This window comes from Colossoma macropomum, unplaced genomic scaffold (assembly GCF_904425465.1).
Source record: "Colossoma macropomum unplaced genomic scaffold, Colossoma_macropomum, whole genome shotgun sequence".
Lineage (NCBI taxonomy): Eukaryota > Metazoa > Chordata > Actinopteri > Characiformes > Serrasalmidae > Colossoma > Colossoma macropomum.
In genome coordinates, this window is record NW_023494805.1 from 42,614,514 (window position 1) to 42,642,482 (window position 27,969).

A 27,969-nucleotide genomic window follows, 5' to 3' on the forward strand; every position below is an offset into this window, starting at 1 on the left:
CTCGGATTTAGCTTTGCTCCTTCCTAAGTAGGGAACACTTGGAAAATTTTGGAGAGGTTTGTCACGGCTCGGCTTGGCACACAGCCTTGGTAAGCAGCTACGCTGTGGGTTTGGACTTAAAACTTGTAGACTCGCTTGTAGTGTAAATGTTCAGCTGCCGACTCGCCCGGGAAAACGATGTTTTAGTGGCTTTTATCGCGGCTCCGTCTCTTTCAGCATCCAGCGCTGATTCAGGAGTGATTAACCGCTAAGCTAAAGCTGCAGGAACGCTAACCGGCTAGCCTGTCTCTTCTGAACTCAACCTGGCGGTTTTGACAGCCGGTGTTTTTGACTGGACCCTTGTAGATCATGTCCAATGTAAAGATTGTTCTATGTGCTGTGTTGAATGTCATTATTTGTACTAGATAGCCCAAGTTTGGCTACAAACTAGGCTAACTTTGGGTGCTAGCTAACGTTCAGACTTAGCTAGGTTAGCTCCTCTGTGTTATCTTGCTGACTTGACTGTATTTTCTAACAAAAGACAGCAACAAATCGTTTATTTCTCTAATCCCTGTGATTCGGGGTGTGTGAGCAGATACATAACGACCTGTGAGACTAATATGAGTCAGATAAAATCTCCTTATTCTCATTTCTGCTTCCTTAGGTTTGGATTTAGGATGTGGGAAGCTTCCTTCCAGCTGACCAAACAAATGATGTAACTTAGGGATCTGTATTGTTTTTCCACCTGCAAAGAGCTATATATATATATATATACACCGATCAGGCATAACGTTATGGCCACCTCCTTGTTTCTACGCTCATTGTCCATTTTATCAGCTCCACTTACTATATAGGTGCACTTTGTAGTTCTACAGTTACAGACTGTAGTCCATCTGTTTCTCTGATACTTTGTTAGCCCCCTATTACCCTGTTCTTCAGTGGTCAGGACCCCCATGGACCCTCACAGAGCAGGTACTATTTGGGTGGTGGGTCATTCTCAGCACTGCAGTAACACTGATGGTGTGTTAGTGTGTGTTAGTGCTGGTCTGAGTGGATCAGACACAGCAGTGCTGCTGGAGTTTTAAACACTGTGTCCACTCACTGTCCACTCTATTAGACACTCCTACCTTGTCGACCCACCTTGTAGATGTAAAGTCAGAGACGATAGCTCATCTGCTGCTGCACAGTTTGTGTTGGTCATCCTCGAGTCCTTCATCAGTGGTCACAGGACGCTGCCCACAGGACGCTGTTGGCTGGATATGTTTGGTTGGTGGACTATTCTCAGTCCAGCAGCGGCACTGAGGTGTTTAAAACTTAGGATTTGTTCTTAGGTAAGAACAGAATCTACACACACTCAAGGGCACAAAGGTGAGAACAGTTCTGCACTTTAAGAACAGGTCATGAATCTGACGTAGACTTTTTCTGAGGATCTTTCTCAGGAACACATTTAAGAACAAACTTAGGGAGACATTTGAGAGTGAGGCCCAACTTCCTGTTGCATGACCCAGTTTTGGCCTGGCCTAAGCTGCGGGACAGATGGCGGCACATTGGTCTCAGGAATATTCTATATAAAGTGGAGTTCATCACTGTCTCAATAGCCACGTTTACATGCAGCCTAATATTCCGTTAATAATCCGACTAATAGCTCAACCAGAACAGAATACGTCCATGTAAACACCTCAGTCGGAATAGTCTAGTCTGATTGAGGCCATTCTGAATACCGTTTCTATCCGACTGTTCAAGGTGGGTAATCCTGTAAATGATCCGTTAAATAGAAGAATAATATCCGTGTAAACGCCTGTATCTGATTACATTCCCTATCGGAAAGTTTAAGTCCGTTCTGATCATGTTCGTCACGTCGTAGTGAAAGTTTATACCGTTCAACATGGCGGAGCAGAAACTGGTCTGCAGAGGAGACGAAGTTTATGCTCTGATCTTTAAAAGACGGCGGTGGGACGGACGTCCAGCTTATGTGTCTCAGAACACGACGTCCTCCTCTCGGCCTTCTTTAATAAGGACATGTGAAGGACGTTTTCCTGAGTCTGACATCATTTTAAAGGAATTAAAAACACAAGCGCTGCTCACTGCTGCTCATCTCACTCTGACTGGACTCACGTGATGCTGGTTGTTATGGTAACGTCAACACTAAGCGGTTCTGTACGCTTGCATGTAATTTTAGATCGGATTATTTGTAGTGAGCATGTAAACAGAGATTTTCATCAGATTGTTGAGTAGAGTGATAATAAACACCTCAGTCTTAATCTGTAATCAGAATGAATTCAATCAGATTGGCAAAAGTCTTTGCATGTAAACCCAGACAGTGACTGCAGGTCATCATGAGGTGTTTGTGGTGATACACTGTGTTTGGTTTATCTCCACGTCGGTCTCATCAGTCCAGAGGATGTTGTTCCAGAACCTCTGCGATTTGTTCAGATGCAGTTTTGCGTACCTGCCACGTTCCTTTTGGAGAGAGTTTTTCAAGTCATGAAAGCCGTTTGTGTTCAGTCTTTCTCTAATTGGAGCATCATGAACATTAGAGGTGTGACGATTCTCCAAATCCAACGTTCAGTTCAAACTTTGGTTGTTTGGGGTGAATAAGCAAAAAAAGTGTTTGTATCGCAGTTTCAGTCTCCATTTCAGAATCGTTACACCCTTAATAAACATGTGATGTGCTTACAGAGGCCTGCAGGTCACATAATGTAGCTTTTGGGTTTTTATTTTAATTTCTGAGCTTTATATTTATATTTATAAAGTATAAATCCTTATATTCACATGTCTATACATTTTTAAATCTCCTAACTAACCAATATCTTCCTACCTAATCCTCATTCACCAATATCTCTATTAATTTTTTCTTTATTTCTCTTTTTTCTTATATCTCTATATTTTTTTATATCTCTTTATATCTAAAATATATAATTATGTTAACAGTCTGACTAGGGCTGAAAGATGAATTGGTTTTATATTAAAATCACATTTTCACAGAGTGCATATAGCTGCAGTTTTTTAAATAATAGCCTACATTATCAAAAACGTCTTAAGCTTTAAGGGAAAGGAACACACAGCTTGTGAACTGCCTGTAGATGAGTCAGATCCAACCAAACCTCCATGTGTTGTGACATCGCAAACCACAACTTACTGGCAGTCTGACTCACTACATTGAGGGGTCAAGGCTCAACCAGAAAAGGTGGATATTCTGATCTTCTTGGCCAAAATAACAGGCCCAAACCTCATTTATAGAAAATAATCGCAATGTTAGTCAGAAAAATTGCAATTAAATACAGCCCCATTTCCAAAAAAGTTGGGACGCTGTGCAGAATGTAAATAAAAACAAAATGCAATGATGTGCAAATTATTTAAACCCTATATTTCATTGAAAATAGTACAAAGACAACAAATCAGATAAATTTGCCCATTTTGAATTTGATGCCAACAACACGTTCCAAAAAAGTCGGGACGGGGGAACAAAAGGCTGGTAAAGTTGTGTTATGCTAAAAAAACACCTGGTGGTTGATTGACAACAGGTCAGTAACATGATTGGGTATAAAAGAGCATCTCAGAGAGGCGGAGTCTTTCAGAAGTAAAGATGAGGAGGGGTTCACCACTCTGTGAAAGACTATGTGATCAAATAGTGCAACAATTCAAGAATAACTTTTCTCAACTTAAAACAGCAAAGAACTTCTGCTTTTCATCATCTACGGTACATAATATCATTAAAAGACTCAGAGAGTCTGGAGAAATCTCTGTATGTAAGGGACGAGGCCAAAAACCAGTATTTGCTGGCCATGATCTTTGGGCCCTCAGACAGCACTGCATTAAAAACAGACATGATTCTGTAGTGGAAATCACTGCATGGGCTCAGAAACACTTCTGAAAACCAAGGTGAACACAGTTCATCACTGCATCCACAAATGCGTCAACAAAAGTTTCAACATTTGATATGTTGTCTTTGTAGTATTTTCCATTAAAAATATGGTTTACATGATTTGCATATCATTGCATTTTTATTTACATTCTGCACAGCGTCCCAACTTTTTTGGAAATGGGGTTGTATTTAGCCCAAATCGTTCAGCCCTACCTTGGATTGAATTTGCTGGGGTCACCCACTATTTGGAAGACTGTCAGCTGTTAACAGTCTTCACTGTAGCATGGTGACTTTCAGATGGAGATGACCTCATAACCCTAAGCTCAACCTGTCAAACTCAACCACTAAAGGGGCCGTATTAAAAAATCGCAACATAATCCGTGAGCCAGAGGAAATAATGTTTTTATTTCGTTTTTAATTAATGCTGTGCTGTAACCTGAACTGACCATTGTTTATTCATAATGTGCAAAAACCTCAGCAGTAAAATAGACACTTATAATTGACCTTGAAATATTACATAAATACTTGAAATATCCAAAATGTAAACGTCTCCAGGAGCTCAGTCTTTTAGACCTACCTGTCTGCTTGAATTAGACACCTGACATTACCTGTTCATTAAGACTTGGGCTCAGTTTCTGAGCTGCTGAGCTGAGGTTAAGTGTTTATATTGGCTGAGCTGCAGCTGAAATGCAGTCAGTGTGTTTGTTGAAAAGACTGGTGTAGAATTGAGGTGTAACCGCTGTCCCGTAGGCTGTTGTTGGGGTAGGAGAGTCAGAGAACACATTACGTTGCAGTGCATGCTGGGGACTGTAGTGCAGCACATTGTGAAACCAACTAATGGAACATTAAAATACCTTTGCGGGCCGGATAGGATTGTGTGGCGGGCCTGATGTGGCCCTCGGGCCTTGTGTTTGACACATGGGCCCTCAGCCATGACTGATGTCCTTTCTTCTTGGCAGGATGTGGACACACCTGAGTGATCCGGAACACCGACCTGGCAGACGTTCTGCTTTTATAGAATCAGTCACACTTCTTAATCATTAACTAATCTTGTGCATTTGATTGGTAACACCTGGCTGCTGATCACTGTGTTGATTGTGGAAGTAGGAAGGGTGCGCTTATTTTACCACCTGAGCTGTGTCCCAGTTTAGGGGCTGCATCCTTGAGACGGACACACTTTCATAGACCACATCCTTCGAAGGACGCAGCCCCTGAATTGGGACACAGCTCAGGTGGGAAAATAAGGCTGTGTAGAGCCGCGAAGGCTGAACCGAAATGATACGGTCTGCTCTACGGCGGATTTCCTGTTTGCGTCACAGCACCGCTGTTCCCACCCTTAGGGCTGCATCACGAAACGCCGCTCCTGTCAAGTTCTTTTAAAGTTCTTTAATGATGGAGAAACACATTTCTCGGCCGCGTATGAAGGAAACTTCAAGATGTCTAGTCGCGCCGCTGTGGCGCAGTCGGCCTTCAGATGCAGCCTCCGCAGGACGCAGCCCCTGAATTGGGAAGCAGCTCTGGTTCCTGAGTGTTGGTTTACTTTTGGGGAAAATTGACTATATATTGAAGTCTGGGCTGTTTTTGTCACATGAGGTTATTTTTGTTAAATTAAAAAAATAATAATAAATAAATAAAAGTTGTTAAGGACCTGAGGACACAGTTGTTATTTAGGATATAATAAATAAAAGCAGAATTGAAGGAGGGTGCGCTTTCTTTTTACCCTCAATGTAATACGTCTGTATCGGTGCATGCGTGCGGGTTCAGGTCGGGTTCGGGTTTCAGATGGAGCAGAACCAGTCTGGTCGGTTGGGGGTTTCAGTTTCACAGCTGTGCAGATTTCTAGTCTTTCAGCAAAATATCAAATGGAGTATAATTAAACTCAGCCCATTGTGCTGAATAGCCAGTCGCCTCCTACTTCCAGTGTAGCTCTTTATTTTTTAATTTAAATGTGTTTAATTTAAAAGTGTTGTGATTTTGGCCGATAGAAAGTACTGGGAGTGTGTGAGGGTATTCATTTTGTCCATAGTGTGAGCTTCAGTTTTAAAAAAAGCCGATTTTTTGGCTAATTTGGCTTTAAAGAATCAGAATCTCCTATAAGAAGTCATGATCAGTGCATGTCACTGCATAACAAGTATTAGCGCTGTGCGTAAAGAGTAACGACACCCTAAGACCTTTTTTTGAAATGCACTGTTCTAGAATAATAAAATATACCAGCCTTGCTTGAAATGTAAATGCGTCTTTCTAAACTGTAAAAATATCATATTTATCATGGTCAGTTCCGCCTCTGCAGCGCCCCCTCTGGTTCAACTCTGCCATAGGTGTGCAAGACGAGTCTTCGTACCAAAGTCGTACGTGTCACATTATGCAAATCAGTCCACCGATGTTACCGTCGAGAGCGCGGAGAGAACCACAACCCCAGCACCTCCTCACAAAGTTGTTATGATTAGCACATTTATTGATCACGTTCAACGTAAGATTAGGTGACCTTGTGGACAGATTAAGTGAGGAATCTTGCAAGTCTCCATAAAGCTGCTGATAAGAGCAATGAGCAGCTTGCAGAACGTAAGGATTTAGGGCCACTGCAGCAAATCCTGGCTGACAGTCACTTTATTTATTCAGAATTCAGTGCATCTAATAAATCAGGACTCGGGTTAAATCGAATATGGACCTGCTGAACAGATGATTAGAAGCGAGCTGTCACGGTTTTAGGGAATGTTCTACCATTCAGTCTCCTCTGCCGCTCGCTGCTACTCATTTTCTGGCACTACGTTGACTCTTCGGCGGCTTGAGTCAGCGGCTCATACTGTTAAGGCTCAAGACGAACTGCCTGATCAGAAACTCCTTTCCCTAGAGAAAAATCTTCAGCCTCGTAAAACCTCTCTGTTACAAAAGTGCCGTTTGATTCTGTCTCTCTCCATATTTTCTGGTAGCTAACGTACGCTATCTCTAAAAACACAGTAGCCCAGCCCACCCAGTTTCCCTCGCAGCCCCCCCTCCAAACCCGTACATCATTGCAGGGCCCCTCCCAGCGTGCCCAGCATATTTTTGAACATTTTTCATTTTTCAAAGATGAGCCAGGGTGAAGTTCACTGAAAATATTGGGGTGTAGTTACTCTTTAAAGCAAAACTTTTGAAAAAATATAATATAATATGTAATATAACTATAAATATATATATACAGTAATGTGGGACTAATAAAGGATTATCTTATTTATTTTTGTCCTTTCCTTGTTGGATCCAGCCCTTTCACAACATGGGCAGCCTATTTAAAGTCTATTATCGAAGCCTAATTCTACTCTCCCCTTGTTTTTTTGTCTAAAGGAAGTGTTGCTATGGAGCAGTCATCTCCTGCGGAGCAGCAGTCGAACGCTCAGGATCAGAGTCCGGCGAGGCCAGAAGATGCCGGCCATCCGTGGGCGGTGACGGAGTCGCTGCGTCTGCGCCGATTCCTCTGCTACGGCTCTGAGAGCGCCACCTACAGCACGAGGGAGCGCGCGCTGGGGCTGGAGAGCGCGCTGGCCCTGATGGAGCTGGTGCAGGCCGGCCGGGGCCAGGAGGTGGTGGAGGAGGTGAAGCGTCTGAGCCTGGAGGGTAAAACGGTGCGGCCGAACCCCGCGCTGTTCGCGCTGGCCATCTGCACGCAGTACTCGGACGCCCCGGCCAAGCAGGCGGCCTTCCGCGCCCTGCAGGAGCTGTGCAAAGCCCCCGGGCAGCTCTTCACCTTTATTCAGTACAAGAAAGAGCTGAAGGACGGCCTGCGCTGCGGCATGTGGGGGCGTGGCCTGCGCAGGGCCGTCTCTGATTGGTACAACGGCCAGGATGCCCTCAGCCTCGCGCATACGGTCACCAGGTGCAAGCACAGGGCCGGCTGGTCCCACCAGGACCTCTTCAGACTGTCACACATGAAGCCGGCCAACGACTGTGAGAACCTTAAATATTACCTTACAGAGTTCTTACAGTAGTATAATATGAGATCATATTTAATGAGAACTAATAGATATATTGACTAGATTTAAGATGATTTTAATATGTTAAATAATGTTTTATTATGCCAAATTAATTAGTTACGTTCTTGAGAGTTAATAACTCACATTGAAATTTTGAGATACTAATATATTAGTCAGTATTTTGAGAGGTTAAGTCAATATTTTAAGAATATAAGTGAGTAATTTGAGAATATAACTCCTTTTTGTGAAATACTGAATCAATATTTGGAGAACAGAAGTCAGTATTTCAAAAACATAACTTAATATCTTATTCTGAGATGCAGAAAGAATATTTCTAGAATATAAGTCATTGTTTAGAAATACTTAAGTGTACATTTTGACTTACTGCCAGAAACAGGGCAGTTTTTTCCTCCTCCAAATGGGCTTCCATATGTCCTTAAATAATAAGTTAGATTAATAATCAAAAATAATAATAATAAAAAATAATAAGTAAGATTAATAACTGAACAATGAATGAGTTAAAAGAGTTGAAGGAATAAAAATTAATATAACACAGTTGGGGCTGATTGATTGTTTTTATATCAAAATCTGCAGCAGTTTAAATGAGTGTTGTTTTTAAATTGTAAGAGCCGCTGTTTAAATTGTATCCTATATTTAATGTTGTCTTAACGAGTCTTAATTTGGGAAATTCAGCCTAATAACAGAGGTTGTGAGCTGGCAGTCTGGCACACTGCATTCAGCGTTCAAGAGAGTGACAGAATCGATTGTAGATCACTTGATTGCTAAAATAATTGATAGCGACACCTAGATTACAAATATTTTTTTCCAAATGATTAAAATTAGAAATATTTGAAAGAGTGAAATTTTGATTAATAATTTAGTTTTATTTGGGAAAATTTAACTGCACTCTGGCGCTGTATCTATTTGTGTATATATCGTTGCTGTCAGGACAAAACTTTGTATTTCCATTTTTTGACATAATTTGAAGAAGGCAATCTCCCTTTATGTTGTGTCAGAATTTTTATGATGAATGGACCAACAGAAATGGTCCAAAATGACTCGGGGAAAAAAAAAAAATATCCATTTACTTCTATTAAAAGTTGAGAACATTTTTCCTTCTCCTGTAAAGTTACCTTTTTGGAGATACAAAGCTCTGTGTATATATATATATATATATATATATATATATATATATATATATATAAATGTACACTTTTCTGTCTGTCTGTGGGAGTCACTGGTGTTACTGATCCTCATTGGTGTTACACATAAAAAAGGTAATGAGCTCATAATATTCTGTATCATAATAAAATCATGAGCTAAATGAGAAAATCTCTGATAACTGAAAGACACAGTGGACTCACCATGTGCTTTTCTTCATAGATCCTCAGAAAACAGGTAAAAGGAAGTCGAGTGATGTCATCAGTGTGACTTTTATTTCAAAATAAGAGATTTTTTGTTACGCAGTAACACCAGTGACACGACTCCTGGGGACAACAACTTTCATTATATATTTTATAATATTTATTTGCCATTTGTTTTCTTTATGTTATTTAAATCATATTTCATAGTCATTTATAGATTATTGTAGTTAAAATTGCAGAAAAACGTTTTTTTCTTCAAAATATGTCCTCAGCCTTCACACATGACTGTGGGGACGAGCTCTTCTGTGGTGCTTGGAGTTCTAGATAATTGATTTAAAAACCAATATTGCTAAATTGAGGCTCAAGAAGGTGTAATTGTTAAAATAACGTATTGTTTCATTGTAAAATATAAATTAATTGTAACCCTAACATGTTTTTCAAGTGTAATATATATATGTGTGTATATATATACACACACACACACACACACACACACACACACACACACACACACACAAAAGTATGTGTGTATGTTAGCTCTACCCCTAGTTGTAAGCTGTTTACATTTTTCCTGCTTTATTTTGTGTTTCTCAGCTATTGAGCTGATTAGCAAATACCTGACGAAGGGCTGGAAGGTGGTCCAGGAGACGTACGCGGAGAAGGAGAACTCGGAGGAGCTTCTGAAGGTGTTCACGTACCTGGAGGCCGTGGAGAAGGCCAAGCACTCGACTGATGAGCAGGAAGTGGTTCACCTGATAGAGGAGCACAGGCTGGAGAGGGAGCAGATACTGACCAACCATCTGAAGTCCAAAGAGGTCAGAATCGCCGTCATAAGGTTGCAGCGCACACACGTTCCTTACTGTTCAGGCTCAGCTTAAGCTTTAAACCACAGAAAGTTATTGGTTTATACAGGTTAGGGACAATATTCCATATATGGAAACACTTCATCATATAAATGCTCTCTAAAAACATTATATACACTCTAAAAAAGATTAAAAAGGATCTTCAGTGGCTCTTTAGTAAAGAAAATGGCTCCTCATAGATGGTTCTATGTAGAACCTTTTCGAAAAGGGTTCTTTTATTGTTACGATGTCAAGTTTGTTACAGTAGAAGAACCCATCTATAGCACATTCTCCATCAATCAGAAGAACACTTTCATGATCCGTGTAGAGGGTTCTATGAGTGTCAAATGTTAAATCAGCTTGAATTGAATTGAAATGGAATCAAAGTGCTGCGTTGACAGTAAGAGGCTGTTCGGCACTGAGTTATGTATAACTATGCTGTGATGTTTTGGTTCAGGTGTAACAGCTGTGCTCAAATACAGCACAAAAAGAGTTTTTAAATGAGAGCTGCGGGTTAATTATATCGTATAATGTTGTCTTAATGAGTCTGAAATTTAACCCAATAACACAGAACCCGAGAGCCGGAACTCTGGCACTCTGCATTAAAGGGAGTGACAATATTGCACCTACATCACTAATATAACTGAGCCAAAACATCACAGCATAATTATTCATGAGTCATTGTGCTAAATAGACTATTATTTATTTGATGGCACTTTAGAGCTGATTTAAATGGACTGTGAGGGGTAAATAAACACATCTAACACACTAACACGTTTGCAGTAAGGTGCTACACTGTTAAAAATGATGGTTCTTGAGTAAAGAAAATGGTTCTTTATACAACCATGAACACTTTGGCATGAGGGTGCTATAGATGGTTATATATAGAACCTTTCTGAAAAGGGTAGTATATAGCACCCAAAAAGGGTTCTTCTATTGTTACGATGTCAAGCTTGTTGCATTAAAGGCAGGGACAACACTGCACCTACATCACTAATATAACTGAGCGACTGTAATGAACCAAAATATCACAGCATAATTATACAGGAGTCATTGTGCTAAGTAGACTCTTACTATCAGTGTAGCACTTTATTTGGTTTATTTATTTGATGGCACTTTAGAGCTGATTTAAATGGACTGTGAGGGGTAAATAAACACATCTAACACAGTAACACATTTCCAGAACTTTCTATCAGACAAAATCACTGCATACATAAACTTATTGGCTCTTTAAAGGACCAAACTGGTATTTCAGTGTTTTCAGTTTTAAATCAGCTGCCTGTTTAAACAGCATGAGTCCAAAATAGTGCTGCACTCTTAAAAATGGTGGTTCTTCAAGGGTTCAAGGAATGTGCTGTAGATGGTTTTATACAGCATCTTTTTGAAAAGGGCTCTTCTAATGTTACAATGTCGAGGTGGTACCAATAGAAGAACCCTTTTTGGAGCTATATAGGATTTTATATATATATATATATATATATATATGTGTGTGTGTGTGTGTATGTGTGTGTATGTGTGTGTGTGTGTGTGTGTGTGTGTAGAAAAGGTTCTAGATACCATCTACAGCACATTCTCCATCTCCATCTGAAGAATCCTTTCACTATGCAAAGAACTCCTTAATCATGCAAAGCGTTCTTTGAGTGTTTGTGGTTCTATGGAGAACTCTTTTGTTTACTAAAGAACCCTTGAAGAACCATCTTTTTTAAATGTGTACATTAAGAGTCTGCAGATAATTTCTTAGATTTAAACACGTAGCTCTCATCTGTCAGGTCGTTTCAAAGTACCCTCTTAAATCCTCTAGGGTCCTTTAATAAAAGATAAGGTTCTGTTTAGAACCATTGTATAAACCTCTGTATGGTATGTAGAACTGTTTGCATGCTTAACTGGTCCTTATCATGGTGAAATGGCTCTTCAGCTTCATGGAGAATGTGTTCTAAGTTGTTCTGTATAGAACTTTTGTGAAAACGGTTCTGTATAGCACCACAAAAAGGGTTCTTCTATCATATATATATATATATATATATATATATAGCAAGCTTGACAACAATAGCAGAACCCTTTTTGGTGCTATATAGGACCATATACAACACATTCACCATCAATCTAAAGAAACATTTTACCATCTATATAGAACCATGATTAAAGGGTTCTTTGCATCATGAAATGGTTCAGACAGACCTTTTCGAAAATGGTTCTATATAGCACCCAAAAGAGTTCTTCTGTTGTTATGATGTCAAGCTTGTATACAATAGAAGAACCCTTTTGGGTGCTATCTGGAACCCTTTTTGAAGAAGTTCTGTATAAAATCATCTATAGCACATTCATTCACATTTTCCATCAAACTAAAGAAACCTTTCATTATGCAAAGAACCGTTTAATCATGCAAAGGGTTCTGTGAGGGTTCATGGTCCTATAGAACCATTTTCTTCACTAAAGAACCCTTAAAACACCATCTTTTTAAAGTGTGTAGTTGAAACTGACTTAAAAATGAAAAAGATGCTGTGTTTAGCACTAAACTGTGGTTTCACACTGACATGGCATCTAACATGGTACCTCTAGAACCAGCCGGTCAGAACCAGCTGCTGCGTTCCTCATGTGTTCTGAGAGTTAGGAGAGGTGCGATGTGAGGTGGTCCGTCTGAGAACGGTTCTTTATCCCTGATATCTCCTCACTGTTTCAGGTGTGGAAAGCTTTGCTGAAGGAGATGCCAGTGGCTGCTCTGATGAGGCACTTGGGTAAAATGACTGCAGATAAGGTTCTGGTGCCGGGCAGTCCGGAGGTCGTGGCTGTTTGTGAGAGGATTCAGGATGACCAAGCTCTGACCAAGGTGTGATTATGGACCTTCGTCAGTCTTCAGGGGCCGGATTCACCAAAGTGTCTTAAGAAAGAAAATCTTCTGAATTTTTTCTTCACCTTATTCTTAAGAAAAAAGTCGGGACCCCCAAAAAATCCTCTTCTTCAAATAACTTCTTCTTTTTTTCTTAACTATTTTCTAAGAATTCACCAGTCAGGCATAACATTATGACCACCTCCTTGTTTCTACACTCATTGTCCATTTTATCAGCTCCACTTACTCTATAGGTGCACTTTGTAGTTCTACAGTTACAGACTGTAGTCCATCTGTTTCTCTGATACTTTGTTAGCCCCCTTTTACCCTGTTCTTCAGTGGTCAGGACCCCCATGGACCCTCACAGAGCAGGTACTATTTGGGTGGTGGATCATTCTCAGCACTGCAGTAACACTGACGTGGTGGTGGTGTGTTAGTGTGTGTTGTGCTGGTGTGAGTGGATCAGACACAGCAGTGCTGCTGGAGTCTTTAAACACCGTGTCCACTCACTGTCCACTCTATTAGACACTCCTACCTTGTCGGTCCACCTTGTAGAAGTAAAGTCAGAGACGATAGCTCATCTGCTGCTGCACAGTTTGTGTTGGTCATCTTCTAGTCCTTCATCAGTGGTCACAGGACGCTGCCCACAGGACGCTGTTGGCTGGATATTTTTGGTTCTCAGTCCAGCAGCGACACTGAGGTGTTTATAAACTCCAGCAGCACTGCTGTGTCTGATCCACTCAAACCAGCACAACACACACGAACACACCACCACCACGTCAGTGTTACTGCAGTGCTGAGAATGATCCACCACCCAAATAACAACTGCTCTGTGGGGGTCCATGGGGGTCCTGACCACTGAAGAACAGGGTAACAGAGTATGCAGAGAAACAGATGGACTACAGTCTGTAACTGTAGAACTACAGAGTGAAACTATACGGTCAATGGAGCTGATAAAGTGGACAGTGAGTGGAGATACAAAGTAGTTGTACTTGATAAAGTTGGTGTAGTTCTCTGTAATGCTAATCCAGTTGGTCCCACTTTCCACATCTTACAATATGTTTATGTATCAATATCATTAGATATGTACATCAGAACTATCAGGCATCGGCCCACATTTCCCATATGCCTTCCTAGTGTTACTGTAGTTGCATACATAGTATTTGCACATTTCTTAAAATATGAAGCTCTGATTTTAGGTGTTCGTAACTAAACACTGTCCACTTCTCTTCAGGCTAAAACGCACCCCTTCAGCGTCCTGGTCGCCTCTGAAAACTACAAGCAAGGTCACGGGAAGCGAGGCAAGCGAAAATGGGAGCCGAACAGAGACATCGTTCACGCGCTGGACAGTGCCTTCTGCAAAAGTCTCTCAGTGAGTACCACAACAGCTAAACATACAGGCTTATAATCACGCAGTACATACTCAAATCAGTGAAGTACGACCAGAAAGTTTAGGGCTACAGCAGGGTGTCCAGACTTTTTTCAGAAGAAGGCCAGATATCAAAATACCTGAGGGCCGAAATATTCACAAATGATTCAGAATATGAAAAATACAACTGCATAGAGCAGTTAATTCCATTAGTACCAATTAGTACCAAGCATTTTGCTGCCGATCCATTCTGAGAAATTAGGGATGACCCTGAGGTCCATTAAACAATGGACGATCACGATTATATAGGCTGGACTGATGCCAAATTAGGCCCAGCCTATACATGACAAGTGACTGGTGTGACAGACATGACCATGTAGGGGTAAACAGAAATAGTTAGAACAGAATGTTCTAGGTACAATCTCATCACATGCAATGGTATAACACACACAATACCGAGTATAATGACATATAGCACAGCAATGAACACGTTACACAGCAGTACGTTCCTTCAGCCCCTTAAATGCGTATAAATCTCCCGCCAGAGGATTTAGGGCGTGTGCATGTTCACGCTGGTCAGAGCGAAATGCATCAGCGCAATGGGATTTGGTTTTGTTTTGGTTTTGGTTTTGGTTTTGCCAAAATCAGCGGTTCACTGTGTTAGTTTCAGCTTTATGGCTGCAGTCTGGACTAAATGTGGTCTGTAAATGAAGCTGTAGGTCTAATCAGAGAAGAAAGGCTCTGAAACTTTAGCAAACTTCGTTACCGCAGTGCAGCGCATTACAATAATTTTAAAGGAAGAACTGCAGCGTACTGCAATGACGCTGACGTGGTGGTGGTGTGTTAGTGTGTGTTGCGCTTGTGCGAGTGGATCAGACACAGCAGTGCTGCTAAGGTTTTTAAACACCTCAGTGTCGCTGCTGGACTGAGAACCAAAAACACCCAGCCAACAGCGTCCTGTGACCACTGATGAAGGACTAGAGGATGACCAACACAAACTGTGCAGCAGCAGATGAGCTTTCGTCTCTGACTTTACATCTACAAGGTGGACCGACAAGGCAGGAGTGTCTAATAGAGTGGACAGGGAATGGACACAGTGTTTAAAGACTTCAGCAGCACTGCTGTGTCTGATCCACTCGCACCAGCACAACACACACTAACACACCACCACATCAGTGTTACTGCAGTGCTGAGAATGAGCCACCACCCAAATAGTACCTGCTCTGTGAGGGTCCTGACCATTGAAGAATGGGGTGACAAAGTATCAGAGAAACAGATGGACTACAGTAACTGTAGAACTACAGAGTGAAACTATACGGTCAGTGGAGCTGATAAAGTGGACAATGATTGTAGATACAAGGTAGGTGCACCCAATAGGTTTAGGTGTAGTTAGTGGGCAAACAACTCCAAATGTCTGAGGGAAATTATTTAATCTCCAGATCAGAATATCAGTCCAAGTCATCAGTGGTGATGACTGAGTTGCTGATTAATGTTCTCTGCCCCCCTCACTCACTGTTCTCCACCTCATTTCCACACAGAACAGTTCTCTCAGTGCTGTACTGACTGTGTCTCGTCTCATGTGCCTCGCTCTCTGTGTCAAATCTCTGGTGGCAGAACGTGGAACCCACGGGGAAGCGGTTTGTGGTGGGAGTGGATGTGAGCGCGTCTCTCAGCAGTCTGGCTCTCGGAAGCTCCGTCAGCACCATCGCCGTAGCTGCAGCGATGAGCATGGTAAGATTAGCACCAGCCCGTTCACTGACGTCCACTCTCTTCACCTCTTACACCACATTCAGCTGCTTTACCCCTCCCTGATGAAACAGGGCTGGGTGATGTGGCCAGACACGTTCTTCACAGTGGATTTGCTCATTTCATTTGATATCAGTAATTAGCCATCAATATTATTCGCGTTTTGAAGATTATTCAGGATCCTGAACAAAACAAAATGCTTCATCATCATAATCGGCATCATCATTTTATCAAAAATACCTTAAATGTGTATCAGCAATAGCAAAACACTGTGATTTAAAACCGTCCATTACATTTTTGCCACATTTGTCATTTTCCGACACCGAAACTGAAAAAAGACAAAAGATACACCCTTAAAAACTGACTTCAAGGGTTCTTTACTAAAAGGAATGATTCTATTCTATATAGAACCTTTTCATGCTTAAATGGTTCTTCGCATGGTGATATGGTTCTTCAGATTGATGTAGATTGTGTTGTTTTTGAAATGGTTCCATATAGACCCAAAGACGGTTACAAGCTTGACATTGTAACATTAGAAGAACGCTTTTTGGTGCTATGTAGAACCTTTTTCAAAAAAGTTCTATATAGAACCTTATATAACACATTTTCCATCAATCTGAAGAACCATTTCACCATGCAAACCATTCTTTACTAAAGAACTGTTATAGAAAAATCTTTTTTAAGACTGAAGTGTAAACTGAATGAAAGTGTGATTCAGTACGATTCTATAATTAGGGCTGAATGATTAATTGGTTTTATATCGAAATCGCAATTTAAGAAAATGCAGTTTTGAAATCACGAGAGCTGCAATTTATTAAAATGATCAGAATTTGTTAAATTATCAAAGACATGGTGTGACGTTTTAAGAGGGGAAATTTGACCTAATAACACATTTGTATACTGCCTGTAGAGTTAGACCAATCAGAGGCAACCACACCTCCACGTGTTGTGACATCACAACCACAGCTTGGCTCACTACGTTCAGGGGTTTAAGCCTCAAACCAGAAAAAGTGGACATTCTGGTTTTCTTGCTAAAAAAACAGCTCTCAAAATTAATTTATAGAAAATAATCACAATTTAAATTGCAATCAAAATTAGATACCTTCCCCAAATCGTTTATAATATAAATGTAATATAAACTGAGTAGAAAGAGAAAACAGCATATCTAAGTGTATTAATAATCCGATGTACATTATCAGTATTGAAAATGATTTGGTTTAGTTCATTGTTCTGTCATTTGGGTTTAGGCTGAAACAGTATCTGACTGGGTCTATACTGTTCATGTTGGCTTGTGTTTCGGCCTCCGGACACATTCCTAGCGTGTTCCCGCTCTGACGGCATGCGCAGAACCTCGTCAGCAGTATTCCTCCAGCTGCCGCACTGACGCTGCCCGTCATATAAACACCTAGATGTTGTTTGTTAAAGCGGGACAGCTGATCTCTTACAGAGCCTTTTATAGAACATAGTGAGCCCTTAGAAGTCTACGGTTATTATTGATATTTTGCCGCACGTTTGAGTTCACATTACATAATTATTCATACATAATTACGTAATTAAGTTATGCTTTGAACTTCTGACCTTTTTCTGTTTGTTTTCATATCCAGAAAGAGAGAAACATGGGAAAATACTCCTCAGGGTTGAGGAGAAGTCAGCCCTAAGAAATCAAGACTTACACATTCAAATTGCATTGTATTATTATTTACTGTTACTGATAATTAGTGATTAGTAATCACTGTTGTTATCTATGCTGCTTCTTCTCTTATTATTATATATCTACTGGATTTGTCCCTCAGTTTTCAAGATGTTGACACCATTCCAGCTTCACAAAGTTCAGTCTGATCGGGAATGGTGTGCTTGTATACAGCCTTTTGATCTGACGTATGGTTTTCGTACAATCTTCGTTAAAAAATTACGATTTTTTCCCCATAGAAATAGACGGGGTGCAAAAGTTGCATGACCATCTACTGTACTTCTGCTTAATCTCAGGGCAGGCCTCCAAGCCCAAATTCAGTGTTGTTCTGACCCGCACTGATCTGTTTGTCTTTTTTTTCATCCCTCGTTCTTCCCATAGACTCCCATTCATTTTCATCCACATAAATTCTATTATTTGTTTACCCAACAGCCACCGAGCTGCATGTCCTCACTCAGGGCTGGTCCTTAAACTCTCATCCACAGCCACACTGACCCGCAATTTCCTATGTGTCATGTTTTCATCCCACATTCATCCCATAAACTCCCATTCATTGTCAGAAACTCCTAACAACCGCTCAGTAAAAGTAAACACCCCTCACACCATAGCAACGGCCTAGCAACAAGCTTAAGCTGTGCAATCACTCTGTATTTTCTTCAGGAAATGCACTTTTCTAGTTACATGATTATAGTTTTGTAATGAATTTCATTTACATTAAATCTATATACTATAATCTATTTTTTCCCCTCCTCTCCTGTTTAATCATATCTAATTCTACCCACTAAATCTGGAAGGTTTCTATATCAGTATTCTATCCCCTGTGTACCTGCATCTCATCTATTTATCTACCTCAGACTCACTAACTGCACATCCGGAAATGTGTACAACTGTACATATAGTTTTATTTCATAACTTATTACCGTACAACTGTACATTGGAAATAGTGCACTAGTGTATATTGTGTATATGTGTATATATTTAGAGTCAGTGTATATATTTTTGTTCTTTTATATATATAATATAGTATTTAAATTCTACAAGGGGGGCTAGGTGCCACGAAACGTGATTTGATTAGTTAAGACTCCCCCAATCACATCACACAATCAGCACTAGGAGGGTAAAAGCTAGCACAGGCGTCCTACTAGACCTATGAAGCGCCACCGCATCTTTTCAAGCATTGAGAGTGATGGTTGGAGACGGGGGGGCCATCCTACCCACCCAGAGAGAGCGAGGACAACTGTGCTCTCTTGGACTCCCAGCCATAGACGGCTGTAGCATCACCAGGGATCAAACTCGTGACCTCCTGATGACAGAGCCAGCACTTAGACGGTTGTGCCACTCAGGAGCCTGTTTTTACTTCTTTTAACCTATTTTTTGATTTCAAAAATGACTGTAGGGTTTTTCAGCAAGATTCAAATCAAATTCAATTCATGATAAAATATATTCTCTTCTGCATACAAATGTATGGATTAAAATCTGCATTTACGATTTCTCCACTTGTTTGAATGAGCTGTGAGTCGGAAATAATTCATAAAAATACATGCTTTTTGTCATCAGTAATAACTGTAATTCTTAGTTAATTCTTTATTAATTTTCACACTGTATTTTAAATAATAAGATGTGTAAATTAATAACATTCTTTCTTTCTTTCTCTATCTGCTTGTTGTCTGTTGAAGGTCATTGCGCGCAGTGAGCCGGAAGCTGAAGTGTTGATCTTCTCTGAAGGAGCCATGGTTCCCTGCGTCATCTCAGACGACACGTCTCTGATCCAAGTGACAGCACAGCTGGTGCAGGTAGCAGTTTCTCCTATTAAAAGAAAAAATTATATATATATATGTATATATATATATATATATATATATATATATATATATATATACATACATATATATATAAATTTATATATATATATATATATATATATATATACATACATATATAAATTTATATATATATATATATATATATATATATATATACATACATATATAAATTTATATATATATATATATATATATATATATATATACATACATATATAAATTTATATATATATATATATATATATATATATATAAATTTTTATATATATATATATATATATATAAATATATGTATATATATATATATATATATATATATATATATATATATATATATAAAATCATTGTCTGCGTAACTGATGTGCTGAGCGTTTAGCCCTAAAATTGCTTTCATTGATTAGGAATCACAGGCAGACACCAACTATATTATCATTATTATCATTCACATAAATATATATTTTTAAAAAAATACCCCTAGTTAAATTCCATGTTTTGTTGATTTTCTAGGTGAAAATAAGTGAACACGCCCTCTACAGAGAACATACTTAAATATGGCATTCCTGCTAATTTTAGAGTGCAATTTCTATTTATTTGAGTTTAACGTATTGGTTAAAAAATAAAACATACAGTATAAAATGTGGCTTTTACACAGGCAACCTGCATTTAATGTTTTATCCCCCCCCCCAAATATGTTAAATTCAGTAAATAAACAGTAATTGTGTATTAAAATGTGCAGAAGTGTGTCTCTGTAGGGGATGTGTGACTTATTTTCACTTTAGAAAATCAACAGCAACATGGAATTTGACCGGGGTGCCCAAACTTTTGCACACGACTGTCAGTAATGGAAGCTTATGCACAGTCAGCACAACTGCACGTCTGAAAAAACATACTCGCTTCAAACCATGTGGATGATATTTTGGCCAGTGAAATCATCTTAAATGTAGTGAAATATCTAATATTTCATATGTTGAGATTGTTGTAAGAGTTTTATAAGATTAAATAAATTATTCTAGACATTTTTTCTAGACAGTTTTAAGTCAGTTTGTGAAGTAGGGGTGCAATGATGATTCGACTTAGTCGACTAAAATCGACGACCAAATTAGTTGGCAACTAATTTAGTAGTCGTTTAGTTGGTGACGTCTTTACGCGTCTTTTTCACGCTCACTAGAAACGTTTTGACATTACCGCTTACTGGAGAGTTAACAACAGCGCGATGGCAGCCTCGAGAACAAAATCCTCAAAAGTGTGGAGCTAAACTTAGAAAAAAAGGTGGTCAGTTGTGCTGTTTGTAAAGCCGAGCTTAGGTGGCGCGGGAGCACATCCTCCATGCTGGAGCATCTGAAGAGGAAACTCGTCAGGATGAAGAAGATTCATCTCGGTAAGATACGCCACGTCCCAAACCGCATACTAGCACACTAAATAGTGTGTAAAAATAGCGCATATACCATTAGTTAGCTAATGTTAGTGTTAAATTCTGTCCTACTTCGTGTTCTGAGCTGAGCTGTAACATTTTCTGTTTTTTTCGAAATGCTGCTCTGTGGAATTGTTATTTGAGTTGGAACAGAGGAGCAAGTAACTGTTATTCACAGCGACCCTGTTCACTTTCCAGATAACGCTTACAGTTTTGAATTCACGTCGAGGCCACCGGTGCGTTCAGTTTTGGCGAATACAGGAGGGCGATTACAAACAGGTTTCTGCTCTCCGCGAACGTTTATCTCCACTGACAAAGGACGTAGTTCTCCGTGAACATACAGGGCAGCTGGACAAAGGGTTACCATTGAAATGAAGCGTTTACACAAAATCGTTCAACTGTTTATAGAGAAGTTTGCTACAAACAATCTCCACTTTCCCATCCTCTCTATCAGAGCGCATCTTCTCTGCTGAGGGGAGTATCCGCTCTGAGAGGAGAGCGAGACTCTCACAGGAGCACGGAGAGATGCTGACTTTCCTCCTTTTCAATAAAGACCTGTGATTTGTAGAATTTAGTTGCAGCAAAGTGTAGACAGACGGCAGAACGCACAGATCACAGACTGCACTGTTTATATTTAATATTTAAATTTAGATTTTTTTTTATTTGATTGAAGAAAAACTGATTTAGTTTTGTTATATTTTTATTTATAGTTTTTTTCTTTATCTTCTGTATTAGCAGGAAAGTTAATTGAAACAGTGAATTCTTGAATGTTATTCATATTTATTGTCTTCATCGTTTGTTAGCAAATGTATAAAACAACCTCAAGCTAAATTTAAAAGCTAAAAACTACATAAAAGTTAATTGGTAATGTAGTGATTCATAATCCGAATAATCGGTTATTCGTTTCAGTAATCGATAGATTATTCCACTATGAAAGGGAAGGGAGTTTTCAAATATATTGTCATTATTTAAAAATATATATTAAGTATAAGCAGTCTAAATAATAATATTATTATTGTTGTTAAAGTGTTTTATTGTTAAAATAATATAATTAAATACAATATGGTACCACCAGTATCTTCAACTATATAGTCATTATTAATATTATTAATATAATTATTTTTTATTTATCACCAGCATATTATCAGTGTTATTATTGCCAGCAATGGCAGCCACCAAAAATATCATTATTAATGTTGTATTATTAATCAGAGCCTGACTCAGAGTTTTTTATTATATAGCAATCCCAGTCCCATTTCTCATTTTAACCCCTACCCCTTGTTTTCGAGTGTTGCTCCTTGGAACTGAGTTACAGGGCAGTGGTTGAGATCTTCCCTCTGAAATGGGACCCTCAAATAAAGAGCATCACTTCATTAACAGCTACCAGCGCTGCTCTGTAGGCGACCCTGCCAGTCTGCAGTGACAGCAGAGGAGGGTAAAGTTCAGCTCCTCACTGCTGGGCTTTAGTTACATTTAGGGATCATATGCCTTTAAAGAGAGGGGCAATTATTTATTATCACCCACCCCTAATTCTTCAGTGATATGAAGCTGAAGTCAGATATTCTCCAGATTCTTGTTCGAATTTTCCCGTTCCACCTTAAATGGAGCAGCAGTTCTGATGCCTGAGGAAAGTTAGCTGGATAACTACCGAGATGTCAGCACTGCTAGCAATTTTTCATGCTTGTTATGAAGAAAAGACCATAATACACTGAAACAACATTAAACTAAGATAATACAGTGATTATCGGAATTTTTAATAGAGAAAATTCTCACATTTGTGTGTTTCTTTGGTCTCTTGTTCTCCATCTTACCATTTTTTTCTTTTTTTTCTCATAACTCTCTGCTTGGAGTCTCTGAAAAACCTCCGTTTGGAGGGTCATGTAGCCCCAACACTTCACCCCATCCCTCTATCTCAACAAGAATCGGGACACCCTGATTCTGGGCTGAGTGGTAGGGGCGAGGGGTGAAATGGGACTGGGCCTAAGTTGTCTATTTAAATTTAAGAAGTGTGTCCATTGAAGACTGATAATCCTGTCAGTCATTAAAGCACTGTTTACTAAATGAAAACATAACATAGAAATATAACATTACATCTGCCTGTGTTATGAGTTGTCTTCATTTTTAGTCCCTCAAAATCAGGATCACTATCAGCCACAAAGTTTTCAACTTTATTATGCTTTTATCAAAACCACGACTCTGTGTTTGGTCTATAAAACACAGCAGGTGCCAAACTCATTTTCAGCGTATCAGTGGTTTGAGTGATGTTTCTGATGTCCTGGGTAAGATTAACAGCTGAGGATGCAGTTTGTGATGAGTAGCTTAGATTTTCTGTTGTGTTTGTGTGATTAATCATGTTAACCCATGCTTTGTTTTCCTGCAGGTGCTCAGTGGTGGTACGGACTGCGCTCTGCCCATAGAGTGGGCATCAGAGAACGACAAGACCGTGGATGTCTTCATCATATTCACCAGTAATGAAACACAGTTTGGAAGCACGGATCCTGCAGAAGCGCTGAGGACATACAGACAAGTATATATTTTATTGAAATGTCTTTATATTGAAATGAAGTCTGTATCATAAACTTGGCACATCTAAAGCCCTATTGGAGCTGGATTAGTTTTACCAGAGGACGTCCTGTATTGTAACATGTCAGGATTTGGCCGGGAGATTTGTACAGGATAAAGTATCTGTAAAATTTCCCAAGATTAACTCTGATAGCCCAAATCAAAACATCGTACGTAGTAACTTCAACTTTACTTATATTACTGTATAATACTACGTTTAATTTTAATCTTAACACTAGTGGTTTTTCCATCCATCACTTTCACGGGAATTTAGAAAATGTGCAAAAATAAATAAATAATAATAATGGAACGAATGGAAAAGCTGAAATTTGAAGCAACATCACAGAGTAGAACAAGGTGGACGTCGTCGGGGTGGCACGGTGTAATGCTCTAAGAACTGGTCAGTCGCTTGAGAATAAAAATGAAAGCGTGAACTTCAATAACAGTAGAGTTAGCCAAGGGCAAAGCCATGATAGACAGTCCACATCACATTGGGCAAGGCAAAAGAGTAGTCAAACTAATCAGGGTCAGACGCCAAAACAGTGAGTCCTAAATCAGCAAACAGCACCAAAAAGGGAAATCTAAAGACAAAGTAAAAATAAATAAATAAGTAAATAACACTCAGTATGCTCAGTTCACAGTGACAATACTTTACAAAGACCAAGCATGACAAACAGGTGCAGAGGTTCAGAGTGCGCAGGGCGCAAAAACGGCGATTTTCAGAAAACGCCATTCATTTTTCCCTTAGAGAAAAACTTCTTAGACCCAGAGTTCCTTGTACGTGCATGAATTCACTACAGAATAACTTCATCGTTCTATGTTTGTGTTCCCTCCATCAGAAAACTGGTGTGTTTTCCAAGCTGATTGTGTGCGGAATGGCGACCAATGGCCTCTCCATCGCTGATCCGGACGACCGAGGCATGCTGGACATCTGTGGGTTTGACTCTCGGGCCGTTGACGTCATCCGTAACTTTGTGCTGGACGTCATTTGAGAGCTGTGCACTGTGGGAAATGTAGTTTTTCATGGACTGAACCTGCCCTGGTGACAACACGTTCCTAATGGGCAAAAAACAACAATAACAATAACAACAAAAAAAAAAAAAAACGCTGAAATGAGTTAATCTTTCAGTCGTCTGATTGGGCCAAGTAATAACCAGCACATTTTATAAAGTCCAGCGGGCTGGATTGGTATTTCAGTCAATATTATCTAGAACAGGTTATTTTATTCACCCAAATTCAGTGATGAGGTGTTCTAAGCTATAACACTAAGTTTGACTTTTATATTTTTTTGTTATTGGGGGGAAAATAGAGGAATTATTGGATTACGTGTCAATTTTAAAAAGCTAAATGCTCAATACAGTGCACTCCTGAGGAAGAAGCCTCAGTATATTCCACTGATGAGATGTTTAATGATATGCTATATGCTAATAGAGGCCTTTCTTTATTATGTCTGATGTGTATTCGTTCCCTAATCACTATGCTGTCAGTTAAAACGTACAAACAAAAAATGTATTGCTTTTTATCCTTGTATTGTGGCAGATACATACATACATACACCGATCAGGCATAACATTATGACCATGTTTATGTCCTTGTTTCTACGCTCATTGTCCATTTTATCAGCTCCACTTACTATATAGGTGCACTTTGTAGTTCTACAGTTACAGACTGTAGTCCATCTGTTTCTCTGATACTTTGTTAGCCCCCTTTTACCCTGTTCTTCAGTGGTCAGGACCTCCATGGACCCCCACAGAGCAGGTACTATGTGGGTGGTGGATCACTCTCAGCACTGCAGTAACACTGACGTGGTGGTGGTGTGTTAGTGTGTGTTGCGCTGGTCTGAGTGGATCAGACACAGCAGTGCTGCTGGAGTTTTTAAATACCTCAGTGTCACTGCTGGACTGAGAATAGTCCACCAACCAAAAATATCCAGCCAACAGCGTCCTGTGGGCAGCGTCCTGTGACCACTGATGAAGGACTAGAGGATGACCAACACAAACTGTGCAGCAGCAGATGAGCTATCGTCTCTGACTTTACATCTACAAGGTGGACTGACAAGGTAGGAGTGTCTAATAGAGTGGACAGTGAGTGGACACAGTGTTTAAAAACTCCAGCAGCACTGCTGTGTCTGATCCACTCGTACCAGCACAACACACACTAACACACCACCACCACGTCAGTGTTACTGCAGTGCTGAGAGTGATCCACCACCCAAATAGTACCTGCTCTGTGGGGGTCCATGGAGGTCCTGACCACTGAAGAACAGGGTAAAAGGGGGCTAACAAAGTATCAGAGAAACAGATGGACTACAGTCTGTAACTGTAGAACTACAAAGTGCACCTATATAGTAAGTGGAGCTGATAAAATGGACAATGAGTGTAGAAACAAGGAGGTGGTCATAATGTTATGCCTAATTGGTGTATAATGAATGTTCTTCCAATTGATGAAGCCCAGTGTCCTAAAAGCCCATGTAAATCACTTTGTATAATATTTTGTTTTAAAAAAAATACCTCAGTTGTGATACTGTGTGGCCGAATAACTTTGACTGAATTTTAGGTTCAGTTTCAGCTGCAGTTTAGAGTCTATTTAAACAAACAAACAAAAAAAAAATGTAAGAGTTCACGCTCTTGGTGCACTATTGACCTGTTCATCAAAAAATGAGCGATGTACAGCTGTACGTTGTGAGGAACAGTTGTTACGAGAAGGAAAACAAATGAACTGAATAGTAGCACTGTAGCTGGAGCTTGCTGTTAGGTTCATTTCCATGCATTAAAGGGGAATTCCACTGATTTTCCAAGATTTCTTTGTAGCTGAATCATAAACAGAGTCGTTCAGAGTGGTTTGGTGTGAAACGCTCTGTTCTAGATAAACTTACAGAGTCAGAACTGTTCACAGTGGTGGTGATAGGAACCAGACGTCCACCTCTAAAAGCTCCCTCACAGAAAGTTCCTACAGTAAATGGTTATGAATTCACTGCCTGATGACTGAGACACTGTTTTATGATAGGTTTAGAACCCGTTCATGGCGGAGGGATACATGCTGAGGCAAAATAGTCCCCAAAGAAAGATTAAGTCACAATTATTATTCCCACAATGGGGAAATTTCACCTCCGCAATCTAACCCATCCGTGCAGTGAAACACCACATACACACTAGTGAAGACACACCTAGGGGGCAGGGAGCATACTTGCCCGGAGCGTTGGGCAGCCCTATCCGCAGCTCCCGGTGGGGCAGTTGGCTGTTGGGTGTCTTGCTCAAGGGCACCTCAATCACGTCCTGTCGGCTCAGTGGCTCAAACCTTCCGGTCGCAAGGCAGGTTTCCTAACCTCCAGCCCACGACTGCCCCTTATTATCATAAAACTTATTATTTCAGATTTTCCACTATTTTCCATCATCAACATTCCATATAAACTCAGAAGACTCGTGTAGGTTCACTGGTGGTTCTGGGTAGTAAATAAAATGTCTATATTTGTGTTGTAGTCATGGCGACCGCTGGTTCCTATCACCACCACTGTAAAGACATCTGAACCATTTCACACCAAACCACTCTTTCTGATTACTCTGATTTATTCAGAAATCCTGAAGCTGTAGTTCCACTTTAAGTTGCTTTGCATTTTGTACGTTTGCTGCCGTTTTGCCTCCGATAGAAATAGTTCAAACCCAAAGTTTGACATTACTAATAAGGAGTGAAAGGAATTAGCCGCCAGTTACCTTTTATGCTAACTGATGGCTACTAGCTTTCTTTCGTTCTTCGTCATAACGAGGTGCTGGTTATGATAACGCTGGTAGGAAGACTTTAAAAAGGCTAACGGAACCGTAGAGGTGATAGCTGTGGGTGCTAACGTGATCTAACAGTCCTGTAGAGACAGACTATCTGTTGGTTATAAGAGATGGAAATGAATGTACTTCTGGTTATATATTTGTAACATTAGAGACTTAAGACATTCTGCTTTATACCTCCATAAACATTGGCGACATGTCAAAGATATGGTTGGGAAATGGCTCACGCCACACTGCCGCCGTCAATCTTCGTAGCTGGTATTGACAATGAAAACGAGAAAAGCTGTACTGTTTACCACTTATCTAATAAAAGTTAATTTTCTAAGTCTCATTAACATTTGTTGGAAATCTTTGTCTTTGTCCTAAGGAGCGAGTCTGGAGGCTGCAGGAGGCTGGAAGATGCTTTTACTGTAGAAGTCCCAGCCTAATCAGCCAGTGGTGGACGAAGTACACAGACCATGTACTTGAGTTAAAGTAGAGACACCCAAGGTAAAATATTACTGCAGTAAAAGTAGAAGTTCCTCCCTTTAGACCTCCACTTGAGTAAAAGTACAAAAGTATTCACCTTCAAATGTACTTAAGTATGAAAGTAAAAGTACTAAAAGATTAATTATGGCTCTGATGTCCTGTTATCATTTTTATAACAAGACTCGCTTCATTAACTCATTTTAGGTGAAAATACTCCAGTGTCGCTCTTGGTAAACCAGTCTTTTAATAGAGTCATTAATTAGTGACGCTGATGTCTATTAAAATTATCATAAGCAC

The 27,969-nt window shown here is 39.8% G+C and overlaps 1 protein-coding gene across 3 annotated transcripts; it reads left to right on the forward strand.

Annotated features, from left to right (window-relative positions):
- ro60 (Ro60, Y RNA binding protein) lies at positions 1–27,699 on the forward strand. Of its 3 annotated transcripts, XM_036597083.1 has the most exons (10): positions 1–89; positions 7,166–7,765; positions 9,750–9,970; positions 12,678–12,824; positions 14,059–14,196; positions 15,808–15,924; positions 19,306–19,422; positions 23,244–23,390; positions 24,265–24,358; positions 27,572–27,699. In XM_036597083.1, coding segments are annotated over exons 2-10 (1,572 nt in total). In that variant the 5' UTR covers positions 1–89; positions 7,166–7,176; the 3' UTR covers positions 27,574–27,699. The 3 variants fall into 3 exon arrangements, with proteins under 3 accessions (XP_036452976.1, XP_036452974.1, XP_036452975.1); XM_036597081.1 differs by lacking the exon at positions 27,572–27,699 and having other exon boundaries at positions 24,265–24,530; XM_036597082.1 differs by lacking the exon at positions 27,572–27,699 and having other exon boundaries at positions 46–89; positions 7,170–7,765; positions 24,265–24,530.
- The last annotated feature ends 270 nt before the right edge of the window (positions 27,700–27,969 follow it).